The sequence below is a fragment of the Scyliorhinus canicula genome, chromosome 9 (genome assembly GCF_902713615.1).
Source record: "Scyliorhinus canicula chromosome 9, sScyCan1.1, whole genome shotgun sequence".
Classification (NCBI taxonomy): domain Eukaryota; kingdom Metazoa; phylum Chordata; class Chondrichthyes; order Carcharhiniformes; family Scyliorhinidae; genus Scyliorhinus; species Scyliorhinus canicula.
The window spans coordinates 142361910-142377147 of record NC_052154.1 but is presented as its reverse complement, the minus strand read 5'-3'; the positions used below and the strand labels follow the sequence as shown (position 1 = coordinate 142377147).

Here is a 15238-nt window from a genome sequence, read left to right as displayed (position 1 = left end):
CCTGGCACAAAAGACCATAACTATTACTTTTTTTTTAGAAAATGTGGCAGAACAGAGTCGCAGGACTGCTAATTAGTTTTAACAGCAAGAAAAAAAATCATTAAACATAAAAAAATTGGATTGTGATCCATTATACCTTTACTTACCCCCTTATTTTAACAATTACAAACAGGTTTGAATTAACACGGATTACAAAGTGCATCTTAATCCACAATGGTCTCATTAACACCAGATGGCTGTGGTCAAATACATGGGGCGGAGAATCGCCGAGACGGGCGCGAATCGCAGCACGCTGCCCCGACGATTATTATTGTCACTAGTAGGCCTTTTCATTTCATTTCATTTCATTCGCCACATTCCGGCGCGTGTTCGGGAAGGCTGGTATGGGAATATATATATCTTCCTTATGTATAGACATGTCATCAATCAAGAAATTATGGGTCATGTGAAGTTGGAGCAAGATTCCTTTTGACTAGTTTCCCAGTGTCTCAGTCTCTGATCAATTATGTAAGAAACTTGTAGATCCACACTGATTTCTTTTTATAATATTTCTTGCACACAACATGGCTTTTCGCAGTAACTTCATTTGAAGCCTACTTGTGACAACAAGCGATTTTCATTCATATATTAATTTTGGTATCCTTACTGTTAAATTAGTTTATTCCTTTTGACCCTGGAACTCTATTCTAGGTCGCAATATTCAAATCATCACTCATACCTAAATTGAAGGTCCTTTCAATGGCTACAAAATTATTGATTTCTCAACCACTTAACCACGTTGAAAAAGAAGGGACTAAATACTTTAAATAAATCTTATTAAGTAGTTTGCTACTGTTTTGAAAAAAAGTAGCCTTGCTATGATTGCATGGCCTCACCTGGTTGTACGAAGGGCTAAGCAAACAAAACGAATCCAAAGAAATCCAAACTTAACATAAACAAACATTAATTCACTTTTTAAATTGAAATGTGATGTGCCATCAATTGCACGAGAGACGAGTTGCTTTACAAAAGTTAGGCTTTAATAAACTAGAACTTAGCCCTGCGGTTGTCTACAATAAAATGGACGACCGCCGGGCGTTTGACTATTTATACCTCGGCAAGGAGGCGTGGTTAACTCAGCCTCTCGACCAATCAGTCGAGAGGCACATGACCGACCAAGGCCAATGGTAAGCCGGTGTTCTGCCCCAATGGCAGACAGGTATGCAAATCATATCACCACATTATGTAAACTGATTCTTACTAGATATGGAGGTATAGAGGGCAAAAGACTTCAGACTTGTTAGCTCCTTGTGTCGAGTTTCTTCCACACTCTTATGGAATATTTTCTCCCAAGCATAAAGCTTAAGTAACTTGATTCCTCGTAACAGTTCATTCGTTTTCCTCAAGCGCTCATTTGAATAATCCTGCAAGGGGAAGGACAATCAACAGTTGGATTTGAAGATCGGAAAATTAATCCAGCAGGTACATTCAAGAACCAGAACAACAGTCTGTCAGCCCTAATGATCACCTCAACCACTGTATGTGATACTATCCCTTTCTTTCAAATTCATTAATTATTTTCTTTTGCTAATGAAGGTGAAAAAAATCATTGTTGGGGAGTGGAGCACATTCCCACTTCAGTAACAAGCATCACATCAAGCACACTGATGCCCCCGAGGCATACATAAAGTAAAACTTCCTCTGTTCTGTTGCAACTATGTGCTTTAGCTTGAGAAGAGAAATGTGCTTTGAAAAGCAACAGTTCTCTCTCAGGATTTCAATTTTTGTTGATTTTGTGCAGCATTTTGCTCTCTGCCGGTCAGGAATTGTGCTCACGTTGCCTCACCAAAAACAGACAACAATCTGCATTTATAAAGCACCTTTAATATAACAACATGTCCTCAGGCACTTCGCAGGAGCACCATCAGGTAAATATTGCCATCAAGCCATCGGAGGAGATATTAGGGTAGGTGACCAAATATTGAATCAAAGCGGTAGGTTTTAAGGATTGTGTGAAAGTAGGTCAGAGATGTAGATTGGTAGAACAGTTTAGAGAAGGAAAACCAATCACCTGGACAACTGAAAGTACGGCTACCCAGGGTGGAAGTCAGGGCTGCACAAGAGGTCACAGTTGCTGGAACATAAGAGTCCTGTCAGGATTGTATGGTCAGAGGAGGTTACAGGAAAGGGTGGCTCAAACTCATTTTACATAGGATGTTTACGACAGTAATGTTGCCATTTTCATATAGATGTACAGTCTGTCTCCTGAGTAATGCACCAAACGAAATAATATAAACCCAAATGCACTGAAATCAAGTAGTGGGTGATCTCTTCACATTAATTTGAATTTATGCCTGCTGTAATATAACGAGCCTGCTGTACCGCAGATTCTGAGCACTTTTAACACTTCTGATTAAATGTTAGCAGTGAGTTGATGCTTGCATTGCACTCTTCTAATAGGAATTAGTTGTTAGGGAGCATGCACTGATGACTGGATGTGCAGAGTATTAGGGTTGCAGCATCTGGATGTCACTTAGACTCAGATCAATGTGAAACCTGAGCTGTCAGGGATATAAATATGTCCCGGCCGGTAGTTTAAAGCAGGCTGAATTGCATGGCCAGCCCCTTATATTCCACTGACCACAGAATATTGGATAGGGTGTTTAAAAGGCAGACCATACGTTACTGCCCAACTTGCAGTATTGTCCGGGATGAATATTTATCTTTTTATCTGATCCAACTCACTATTCAGTCCCTGAACAAACGTGCACTTTGTAGTTCATGTCTAGGAGTTGCAAGCACATTATTTCAGAAAATGGGCTTTTTCTGTCCAAAGATTATTTCAATTCCTCCATCCACTTATCAGACGCTGTATTATTTTCCTGTGTTACATTATTTCATAAAAGACAAAAAGGAAACCTGGACGGGCCTAAGAGTTTCACTCATTGGTAGTTTGAGTATTTGGGCTGGATTCTCAGCTGTCGGGATTCTCCATTGTGCTGGCAGCCCAGGGATTTCACGACGGCGTGGGGCTGCCCACAGTGGGAAACCCCATTGGCTGGCTGACGAGACAGAGAATCCCGGGAGCACGCCACATCGGTGGGACGGAGAATGCCGCCCCTTGTGTTTTCTCCTCCAGCTGCAGAATGGCAAAGGATGATAATGAAATCAGGTGAATTATTCTTAGAATTCTATTGAAATGTTTTCTGAGCTCGAAAGAGCTGCAAGGAACTGTGTAAGAAATGACTTGGAATCAGTTTTAAAATATACCATTCGGTATATTTTCAAAGCAACACAGCTGGAATAGGCACTCAGAGGGATGTTGAAGTGAACCTGTGACCCAACAATATGTGGCATGGCACTTTGGTACTAAACATGGAACATTGGTACTGTACAGCACTGTGCCAGCACTGCACTCCTTTCATATTGGCTTAATTTCATTTTTAAAATTGTAAAAAAGCAAATTATTAAGTAGTTTTGCCAAAAAACCTACAGATGCACGGAAATTTGTAGTTCCAGAGGTTTAAGGATTTGACAGCTCTCAACAACCTTCTATTCACTATATTACTCAGAGATGTAAGCATTATTGGTTCTACCTACTCGGGATTCGTAGGACAGCACAGTTTGGTGAGCATAACACGGTTCATTCTTGTTTTTGTCAGGAGAAGGGAGGTTCCAATGAGAAGATTCTTCTCTCACAATGGATGAACTGGTTGCTGCAATATTCACGTGTATCCTACTACACACGCTACCAATCAGTTATGGAGCAGCAAAGATATAACTTTGGGATCAAGTCTCTTGTTTGTCTGCCTCTTTGGGGTGTGAGAGAAATTCCTACAAACAAACGAGCATTTGATGAAGTGATACTCACCAATGTGCTTCTCTGCGCCTGAGAGAATTTGGTTGCTACAAAATACTGGACAGGGGCCAGCACTGCAATTACTGTTGCTCCAATTAAGGCACTAATTCCAAGGAGGTAGTAGAGAAGAATCACACCTACAATAATCTGCAATAAAATAAAATGACCATTCAGACAGATATTCAATTCACTACAACAGTTCAGTCAGAATTCCAAGTGGTTCATATTCTGCTGAGTTTATAACCATTACCTGCATTCTGAACAAAATAATTGTAAGCTTTTTCCCGTTCGATTCCTCTCCTCCTCAAGAAAAAAATGTTATCATTATGTAATAAGGTTACAGACATCAGAGTTCCCCTGACTGGTGCCAGTGTGCAATTGAGTTATGTAGACAAATAAGATTGTATATTCAACTCCTGGTTATGAGTTTGCTCTTCTAAGGGAGAGCAACTGCAACAAGGCTACAATTTCATGCAATACAATTGGTCTCAGTCCGGTTGCCCTTAGAAATAGAAGATCACCGAGGGTTCCTGCTCTTCACAACTGTCCAGTGAATCTTGGGCATCATTGATCAAAAGATTGGACTGGATTGTGATGTGACCATTGTCATAGCCCCCACGAGGACCACAGGGAAACTATCATTGATCTCCCCATGGGACTCGTGAAGTACAAACTCCCCAGAGAGGTGGTGGAAGCCACCAGCCTGCGGCTCGTTGTGTACTAATAATATGAAAGCTAGCCCAAAGCAGGACCTGGTGTGGTTAGTTCTCCCAGCAAGGACTGTACTGGGAGGGATATGCTGATTTGAGCAGAGCTCTGTAAATTGTTAAATAAATTAAAGGTCATTTACCACCGTTGCCCTCAAGTTACTAAACTGCCAACGAGGATTAAAAGAAACCCCGGATTTGCTCGTAGAACCTCGTGACCATTGGAAGTTGGTGTTTGGGCGTAACATCGTAACCATTTAAGACGCTGTTATTCGGAAAGTTGGAAGCCTTTGATGCTGGTCTGGAAGATTGGAACCAGTATGCGGAGCGCATGAAGCACTTTTCCCAGACAAACAGGAGTTTTGGGGGAAGACCGTCAGAATGTCCTCTCCTTCTGTTATTGTTTTAAAACCATAAATGCCTTCATAAAATGTTTGTTAAAAAAAAAAGGAAAATAAAAGGAAAGTCCTCCTGGCCACTTGCGGGACCCAAACATTTGGAATTATAAAAGAGTCTGATTTATCTGGCGGGCCAGGATTCTCCCGCAATTGGCGGGACAGCCCAACGCCGGCCCCAAGAGCGGTGGGAAGCACTCCGGCGTCGGGCTGCCTGGAAGTTGCGGAATATTCCGCACTTCCGGGGGCTTAGCCGGCGCCGGCGGGGTTGGCACTGCGTCAACCAGCACTGAATGGCCGCCGTGGACTGCCCAGAACCGCCTGCGTGTTCTAGCGCATGCGCCGAACCGCCGCCGTGTTTCATGCACATGCGCAGGGTATTTCTTCTCCGCGCTGGCCATGGTGGAGCCTGACAGAGGCCGGCATGGAGAGAAAGAGTGCCCCCACGGCACTGGCTCGCCCGCAGATCGGTGGGCCCCGATTGCGGGCCAGGACACCGTGGGGTCCTCCCAGGGGCTGGATCCCCCCGCGCCCCCCCGAGGACTCCCTAGCCGCCCTCCAAGCCAGGTCCTGCCGGGATGGACCATGTCTATGTCATGCCGGCGGGTCTGGCGGAAAACGGGCGGCCATCGGGGCCCGGAGAATTGCCGGGGGGGCCGCTACCAACGTCCCCCGGTTGGCGCAGCGTGATTCCCCCCTCCCCGCCCAAAAACCGGCATCGGAGAATTCGGCAGCCGGCGTCGGAGCGGCGGTGCGGGATTCACGCCGCTCCTCAGTGATTCTCCAACCTGGCGGGGGGGTCGAATAATCCAGCCCCAGATCGTTTGATGAGCTAGCTGCATTGGTTTCGGAACACTATGACCCCAAGCCTCCTGTAATTATGCAGCGGTATTGCTTTTATACAGCAGTGCAGTCTCCGGGCGAATCCGTTACTAACTTATTGATCCGCTTAAGATATCTGACTGAACACTGAGTTCGGGCCATCCCGCTCTGGAATTCGGAGGGACCGACCTGTGTACAGCATCAACAACACGGCCACACTGAGGAAGCTATTGGCAGAACACACCCTAGATTTAAAATGAGCCATTGAACTTTCACTATCTCAAGAGCATGGGGACAAATGAGTTCAGGAGCTGCATGGTCCATGGACTATGGCGTCCATGGTTTGGCTCTCCCTTCCTTCCGGACCCCCTCAGCATGACGGGATGATGCTGGTATGGCCAGACTTCCTCCAAAGGGATGGCCTCAGAAGCATTTCCACAGCACGATTAGAATCTTGGGTGGTACCGCTGACAGTGGAACATCTCCCCTGAGGATGACGGGGACAGCTGGCTGCATTGCCAATGACGTGGGAGGCGAACCCGTGATGGTCAGGGCCGTCAGGTTCAATGCAGAGAACGCCGTCCACAACAACCACCCAGATCTCCGCAAACCAGGGCTTTGCATGTGGGCACCCCGGATGAGGAGGACTAATTAGTGCAACTGTGTCACAGCTCCAAAAGTAGCACAAGTCCGGGTCTTGCTGCAGGTTAATGGTCATCCGGTGACTATGGAAACAGACACTGGCACTGCAGTCTCCATTGTTGACCTCCGCACACTTTGGCAGCGTCGTGCAGGGCTCATGCCACTGACACTTCTTGATACTAAAGCGAGATAGGCAACCTGCAGTGGGGAGCCTTTAAAGATCGGGGGACCACCATGACTCTGGTGATGCATAGGCTGCAGTCGGTTCGTCTTCCATTGGTTGTGGCACAGGGACTGGGACCAAATTTATGAGGGCGAGATGGGTTAAGACTGCCAACAGGTCCTTCGAATGTGCACCGGAGGTCTGTAATATGTGTTGGGTAAATACCTCGAGGTGTTCCAGCAGGGCATGGGTAGGAAAAAAGGGGGCAAAGCCCATATCTATGTAGATCCTGAGGCTCAACCCCGATATTTCAGAGTGAGGCCTGTCCCTTATGCTTTGCTAGCGACACGGGATTTCAGCGCCTGCAAGATCTGGGGGTTATATCCCCGAATCAGTTTGTGGAATGGGCTGCACCTGTGGTGCTGGTAATGCAGCCCAACAAAACTGTCCATCTCTGTGGTGATTTTAAACTCAAGGTGAACAGGGCCTTGCGATTGGACGGGTATCAGATCCCTAGGTAGAGGATTTATACACCACATTGGTTGGAGGATGGTCCTTCACGAAGCTGGATAAGAGTCTACAGGTGGAGCTAGACCCACAGTCCAAAAAGTTTGCCATCAGCAATACTCATTGGGGTTGTTTGAGTACACCCGTCTCCCGTTCAGGGTTTCGTCACTCTTGTCGGGTTCTCAGCGAGTGATAGAGAACGTCCTGCAGGGCCGACCGATGGTGGTCCCTCGATTTGGACGACATGTTCATTGCGGGATTCACAGAGAAGGAACATATGGATAACCTACAGGAAGTGTTCTGGGGTTTTCCCATGTAGGTTCCCAGCTGAAGAGGAGGAAGTGTGTGTTCCGTGCTAGCACAGTGTCCAATCTAGGTTACAGGCTGAACAGTAATGGTCTACTTCCTGTGGAGGATAAGATTTGTGCTATTAAAGGGGCCTGGCACTGAGGAACGCCACTGAGCTCCGGTCATTTTTAGGCCTAGTTAACTACTATGGGAAGTTCATTATCAACTTGGCCACTCTGTTGGGCCTGCTCCACATGCTATTGAGGAATAACTAGGAGTGATGCTGGGCCCTTCGCAGGAGAAAACATGTAATGCTGTTATGAAGTGTCTGTCCTCCACACGGTGTTTTGCGCATTATAATCTGGCTAGGCCCTTAATCTTGACATGTGATGCTTCATCCTTTGGCATCAGGACAGTGCTGGCCCATGGAGGCAGCACAGAGCATCCCATTGCGTTTTGCTACGAGAACTCTGGTGGATGCAAAGAGACGTTACGCTCACATAGTGAAAAGGGCTTGGCGGTGGTCATTGAGATAAAAAAGGAAGCCCAGCACCAGCATCTTCACGGTAGCCATCCGCGAGCACATAAAATGAAAATGTTGGCCAACAGTTATGTCTGGTGGCCCGGTATTGATGGGGACATCAAAAGGGTCATGCGCAACTGTCGGTGTGTCGGGAGGATCAGAAATTTCCACCGGCAACCTCCTTTCACCCCTGGGAATGTCCGGGGGTTACCCATGGGTATGCCTACACGCAGATTTTGCGGGACAGTTTCTGGGATCCATGCTCCCCGTGCTCATGGATGCTCATTCAAAGAGGCTAGAGTTGTTTAAGATGGCCTGCACAATGTCCAGTCCAAGATAGAGGAGCTCCGGGTATTTTGTTTAGCACCCATGGAATCCCAGATGTGTTAGTGATGGATAAAGGGACGTTGTTCACTCGCGAACAATTCACCATATTTATAAAGAGGAACGGCATTCGGCATATTCCTGCCACTCCGTATCATTCCGTACCAGCCTCCCCGGACAGGCGCTGGAATGTGGCGACTAGGGGCTTTTCACAGTAACTTCATTGAAGCCTACTTGTGACAATAAGCGATTTTCATTTCATTTCATCTCTCCTCCAGTGGCCTGGCAGAAGGGGAGGTCCAGAACTTCAAGAGAGGATTAAAGCAGTAATCAATGCGGTTGACGGGCACACGACTGGTGCAGATCCTTTCAATTATCGCACAACGCCTGATGTGATGACGGGAATTGCCCCTGCCGAGTTACCGATGGGTCACAGACTCAGAAGCTGGCTGCGTCTGGTGTTTCAAAGTCTCAGCAGAAAGGCAGAGACACAACAGGAAACGCAGAAAAGCTACTGTGACTTGAGGATGCCTGGGTGCACATTTCATTCCGGCGATGCAATTAATGCTCACAATTTTGGTGAGGGAGTGTTGTGTCTCCCAGGAGTTGTACTAGAATGAACAGGTCGAGTCTCTTTTAAGGTCTGGATTCAAGGGAAGGTCCACCGCAAACACTTGGACCACCTGATGAAGCAGGAACTCCACAGCTCGATACACTCCACCCGACCCAGAGCCACAACAGGCGGAAGCCCAGCATGGCTAAAGTGCCTGAAGAAGGCCCTCACCACTGGCAGCTGAAGGGGCATTTTCAGACTTTGTGACAGGAAGAATGGCTACTTCACTGACATGCCACTGCCTTTCCAGGTACTGTAGAGTCTCATATTAATAAGAATGACTTCTTCAGTTTCCAGGAATCTCAGACTAAAATGGACTTGTACCAGTGAGTATAATATATTAATAACCAAAGGCGTTATAGTTGGATAAAACAACAGGTGATTGATGTTAATCTTTTGAAGTGATAATAAATAGGCAGTAACAGATTGGGTGGACATTATACACTCAGTTCAATTTTCCTTTCCACTGACTTCAAGAGGAAAACTGGGCGAGGTGTGCAAAAGGGAATCCGATCCATTATAGTCTGTTCAATGCCGTTATCAAAAGTTAACGCCAGCTCTCCTAACTCAAATGTGACAACAAGATAATGTTTCACAACAGCTGCTTGCTGGGGAATGTCAATTAAATGGAATCTGCTGATGCTGAGTAGCAGTCATTGACTTTATCATTGGAGCGTGACTTTCATCAGCTGTTCTCACGTTGATGATGTTTTAACTATCAGGGAACATATTTCTGCTTTAGCCTCCGGAGGCTCAATTACAGTAAATCTTCCCATTGAATCTGGTTCCTGGTATGTGTAGATTTATAAATTTCCTGTCACTCCTTTCTACTATTACCACAAGAGTTCTAGTCTTCTAATTCCTCATTTTACGTTCTGATGGCCTCATTCACACAATTGTGCCCGGGCTTATTTTCACCTAAACTCCACAATAACCTGTTTTTGAATGCACAGTAATGCAAATCCTCAGATAAGGATTTGGTGCTTATTTTTACTGCCTCGCAATTCTCAATTAATTCTTCGGAGGCTTCAGAAGTTAACAACTTCTAACAACAGGGGCAGCACGGTAGCATGGTGGTTATGAAAATGAAAAAAATGAAAATCGCTTATTGTCACGAGTAGGCTTCAATGAAGTTACTGTGAAAAGCCCCTAGTCGCCACATTCCGGCGCCTGTCCGGGGAGGCTGGTACGGGAATCGAACCGTGCTGCTGGCCTGCTTGGTCTGCTTTAAAAGCCAGCGATTTAGCTGAGTGAGCTAAACCAGCCCCTGTTAGCATAAATGCTTCACAGCTCCAGGGTCCCATGTTCGATTCCCGGCTGGGTCACTGTCTGTGCAGAGTCTGCACATCCTCCCCGTGTGTGCGTGGGTTTCCTCCGGGTGCTCCGGTTTCCTCCCACAGTCCAAAGATGTGCGGGTTAGGTGGATTGGCCAGGCTAAATTGCCCTTAGTGTCCTAAAAAATAAGGTTAATGGGGGTTGTTGGGTTACTGGTATAGGTATATGTCGGCTTGAGTAGGGTGATCATTGCTCGGCACAGCATCGAGGGCCGAAGGGTCTGTTCTGTGCTGTACTGTTCTAAAAAAACTGACATAATTAGCCTCATGGACTAGAAATTAGGTGATAGAAACCTGACAATTCTAATAAGACAATTAAGGTTTTATGTTTGAAAAGGAGACAGGCATTAAATGGGTGCAATTTATTGAATGGCTTTCACAAGTCTAAAGTTCTGAGATGTTTCCTTTGCTAAAAAAAGGCAGTGATGTTTTGTTTGATTTATTGATGGTCAGGCTAGGTATATGAAAAATCCACTAAAATGGTACTACATAGGCAGCACGGTGGCGCAGTGGGTTAGCCCTGATGCCTCACGGCGCCGAGGTCCCAGGTTCGATCCCGGCTCTGGGTCACTGTCCGTGTGGAGTTTGCACATTCTCCCCGTGTTTGCATGGGTTTCGCCCCCAACAACCTAAAGGTGTGCAGGGGTAGGTGGATTGGCCGAGGAGCTCCAGAATATGCCACGGTGGCTGGTGGATGTGTCCCAGACGCAGGTGAGCATTGGGGATCCCAGTCACTGAGGGGCATCACCGAGAGCATCAACACAGCTGCAGACATTAGGGGGCTGTCAGGGCTGGCAGAGCGAGATGATCCAGGGGCAGCCGGGGCTCAATCCAGCTGCCCCTCCGTCCCGAGGTGAAACCCAGGGCCATAAGGGCACCGACCAGGAGGAGGGTATGCTGGGTGTCAACCCGGAGCCATCCTATGGAGTGGCGATGGTGGCCACCAGCTCCTCTGAGTTCCACTCCGACAATGGCATGTCCAGCAGTCAACACCCAGCACAGTGCAGCATGGTAGGGCATGTGCCACGGCAGTGCGCCGGGCCTCTCTGGCCCCAGAGGACGCGGAGTAGGGGCATCGAAGGCCATGGGACGCGGTAAACAGCTGACTGCCTCCACCTCTGATGCGCATCCTGGTATACACCTTGACGCAGCAGTAGAGCGCGGAAGGCTAAGCACGTTGAGGATCACTGAGAGCTCACTAGGGGGAAGGGGTAAGGTGTAGGGGCTGGGGATGTGGGAAAAAGGTTGAAGAGAGGGTCTGGAAGGGATGGGAAAAATGGGGCGTACCACAGGGAGAGTGGGGCTGTTGGGGACACTTATGTACATCTGTTGACCTCAACCAAGGTGATGCCTCTGGCACTTTCTTCTTCAATGCGGGCCGAGCACCAATCCCATGCCCCATCTCTCTGGTCATGGAGATCCTGGGATTCCTCCCCCCCCCATCCCCCACGTGAGAGTGAGCGAGCATTCAGCAGACAGGCAGGGTCAGCCTATGGCATTGAATGAGGAGCATCAGCGCTGAGCTCTCTGCTTATCATCACCCCTTTGCCCTCGACCGTGACCTGCTGACAGTGCCAATACAGACCCATCAGCCTGGAGCGATGTTACACATACCCTGGGAGTGTGGGAAATGAGGGGGAGCGGGGGAAAGGTGGGGGAAGTCTGAGGCATGGCGGGGGGCGTGTGTTGGGGAGAGGGGGAATGATGGATGAGGCAGGTTCTATGTAAAGCAAGTGAGGATGAGGGCCTCTCTGGCGCTACTCCCTGTCCTCCATCCTCCGGTTGGTCCTCCTGAGGCTTGTCCTCCAGCCCCTCCTGGTCCGGCGCCTCCTCGTCCTCCTCGGTGGCCACCTATTCCTCCCCCTCCACCTTCAGCACATAACCCTGCTGCTGTGCCTGGTTGTGGAGGACACAACACACCACCACAAAGCAGGCAAACCTCGGGGGGTGTGGGGGGGGGGGGGGGGGGGGGGGGGGGGAGTACTGCAGTGCACTACCAGAGTGGTAGAGGCATCGGTACTGCATTTTGAGGAGTTCAATGCACCGCTGAATGACAGTCCAGGTGGCTGCATGGGCCTCGTTGTCTCAGGTCTCCGCATCGGTCACCAGGCTCCATACTGGCATCATTAGCTAGGACCTCAGTGGGTACCTTTATCCCCCAAGTGCCAACTGGCCATCCTGGGGTGGTCCTCGAAGCGGAGACGTCTGACTGCCAAAGGATGCAGCTGTTGTGCACACTCCCTGTGAAGTGTACACACACGTGCATGATCTTCATGTGCTGGTCATACACAGGCTGGATGTTCAGGGAGTGGAACCCCTTCCTGTTGATGTAGGGCACTCCCAGACAGTCTGGTGTGCGCAAGGTGACATGCGTGCCATCCAATACCCCCTGGATCTGGTGCATGCCGGCAATGGCAGAGAATCCTGCTGCCTAGGCATCTTGTTGGGCCAGGTCCATGTCAAAGTTTATATAGTTTGATCTCACCCTGAGCGGGTATCCTCCTCCTCCACGTGACACCAAGTCCGCAAGGACATGACACAGGTGCTGCACCATCTCCTTGTTGAGGTGGAGCCTCCTGCAGCATACGCTGTCTGTCATCACAACCAGTGACACCTGTACACCTTGGATCGTTGCGGGGATCCCCTCTGGGTACCTCCTGGCCCGATGGGCGGCCGTGTCCTCAGGGTGTGGGGTGGGGCCCTGCACATGGGCCGCTGCCTCGAGTCTCTGTCAATGCTGCTGCCTCCACCAGTGTCTGGCTGCCAGGCCTGCCAGCAGCACCAGTAGGACAAGTTCCGCAGAGTCCAAGATATTGTCCATCCTGTGTAATACCTGTAAGGAATTGGGTGAGGGTGTGAGACTGACAACCACCGGTGCCTTCCACCCCAGGACCCTCCGGTCCCCCCATTGTTCCTCCCCTCCCATCCGGTACGCCTTGACCACGCACCCTCGGCGGTAGCGGGATCGCTGGTCACCGGACCCCCAGACCTTGGACCCCAGGCAGCTGCACGTAACGTTAGCTGGACTGGGTGCTGGTCCTCACCCCGCTGCAAACACCCACCCTCTGGTCGCAGAGATGTATCCGGAGCTGGGACCCAGCCCCTGGCTGTTCAGATGCTGTCCGCTGCTTTCTAGGTCTTTCCTCCCGCAGAGTCCAAGCATCACAGTCTGATTGGGATGTCAGGCAATAATCCCCACATGCTACACGCACACCTACCCATGGCGATCCACTTGGGATGTGTGAAGTGCTCACTTAACTACGATTGCCAATTCCCAATTAGCTATAGCCTTCAGTCAACCGAGACCCACCCCCTTGGGCCCCCCACCCCCCTCCAAGCACCGGCTCAGCAACCCCAATGCCCCAGTCTCTTTGTCTGTGAGCGAAGATGGCGAATCACCTCCTCGGGAAGCAGCCCTTCCGCCAACTTCATGTATTCAAAAAGGTGTACTAATTGACACTCGCATGACCATTTGCTGGGGAGGTGGTTAGATCACAGGAAGCCGTTAGATAGGGGGCTGTTCCCGTTAACTGTATGCAGATGGGGCTAAGTGATGATTATTGGTTTCTTGCCACACTGTGGTGGGATCCTGATTTTGCCAACGGGACCGGGCCGGTTGGATTGCCGATTGGTGCCCGGCACGGTTCCCAATCTTGGCCTCTCCCGTGATTTAATGACCTTGTCGCACTCTCACCTAAGCGCAAATTGGCCATTAAATTGTGGAGTATAATTTCAATGCAGGCAGATTTAAATGTGCAGCATCTTTTCTCACTCTCCCATCTGCCCTCTCAGAACAATAAGAAGTTGGTGGAGTGGAGCCCCATTGCATGATGTTCAATTGGACTGTGTTGTTCACAGCAAGAAGAAGCCAGCAGTATAACAGGGCTGTTAATGACTGCATTCTGTACTGCTCAGCCACCAGTCCAAAGCTGTTTCGGCAATCTGTATAACTATAGCCCATTGAACACAACCAATTCTGGGCGTCTTGCAGAGTTCAAATGATCACTAGCTTCTAGGGGCGTGATCTAACGGCTTTGTCATGCCCGTCTTGCAATGCGACGAGGCCGGTAAATCTCGCGATGGGCCTCTTGCGAGATTTACGGTGCTCATTATGCCTTGCCAGATGTAATGAGATCACATGAGGCGCCACGATCCATTGAGAACGGGATCCAGATTTTCATATTCGAATGAGTAGTTAGTCTCATTTGAATATGTCTGTGCCGGAGTTACCTGGGGCACAGGATCTAATGGCCTCGTCTTGGAGACCCTGAGCAGGGGCTTTTTAGCACTGGTTTCCACAAATGTGGACCAGGTGGACTGGCACTTGGGGGGGTCTCCTTGGCGATCGGGGATCCCTGGGTGGTCAGGCTCTGGGCACCATGTGCCACACGGGAACCATGGAAATGCCATCTAGGCACCCTGGCAATGATACCCGGGCACCACCCTGGCAATGACAGAGTGCCCAGGTGGTACTGCCAGGCTGGCAGGGCACTGCCAGTGTGCCAACTCGAAGTGCCAAGGTGCCCAGATGGCACCCTGTCCTGCCCTTATGAGGTGGGATGCAGGGGGCTCGAGGATCCCCTAATAGGTAAGTTGGGCCATTGAGGAGGCCTGGCGACTCTGGTGGGGCGGCGGGATTCCAGAGATCAGGGGACCATTATTAAATGGCGCCTCAATCTCTTCCTGAACTAGCGTGCTGTGCTCGTTAGTGCCGGAAATTGACCTAAGCGCTGGCTTGGCGGGGCATTCCTCGCCACGGTCCAAAAATGAAGCATTGTCCTGTTTTAACAGTGGGTTCATTAATAGCATCAGGAAACACCCCGCTCATATCAAAGCTCCTCCCTCCGCAACTGCATCATCGACTTCCTGACCCATAGACCACAATCAGTAAGAATAAACAGCAACACTGCTGAGTAAAATAAGGGCCCATGGTATTCGAGGCAAGGTACTAACATGGATTGACGATTGGCTGTCAGACAGAAGGCAGAGAGTTGGGATAAAAGGTTCTTTTTCGGAATGGCAACCGGTGACAAGTGGTGTCCCGCAGGGTTCAGTGTTGGGGCCGCAGCTGTTCTCTTTATA

At 49.2% G+C, this 15238-nt stretch overlaps 1 protein-coding gene across 6 annotated transcripts in view; it reads right to left on the bottom strand.

The window, feature by feature from the left end:
• Positions 1 to 15238, bottom strand: part of abcc8 (ATP-binding cassette, sub-family C (CFTR/MRP), member 8) — a 362311-nt gene that overhangs the window by 189493 nt on the left and 157580 nt on the right. For all 6 annotated transcript variants that reach the window (XM_038807799.1, XM_038807798.1, XM_038807800.1 and 3 more), the window contains 2 exons: positions 3851 to 3985; positions 1241 to 1403 (listed from right to left, as the gene is read on the bottom strand). In XM_038807799.1, coding sequence (XP_038663727.1) covers positions 1241 to 1403; positions 3851 to 3985 — 298 coding nt within the window. The remainder of the gene's footprint in view (positions 1 to 1240; positions 1404 to 3850; positions 3986 to 15238) is intronic.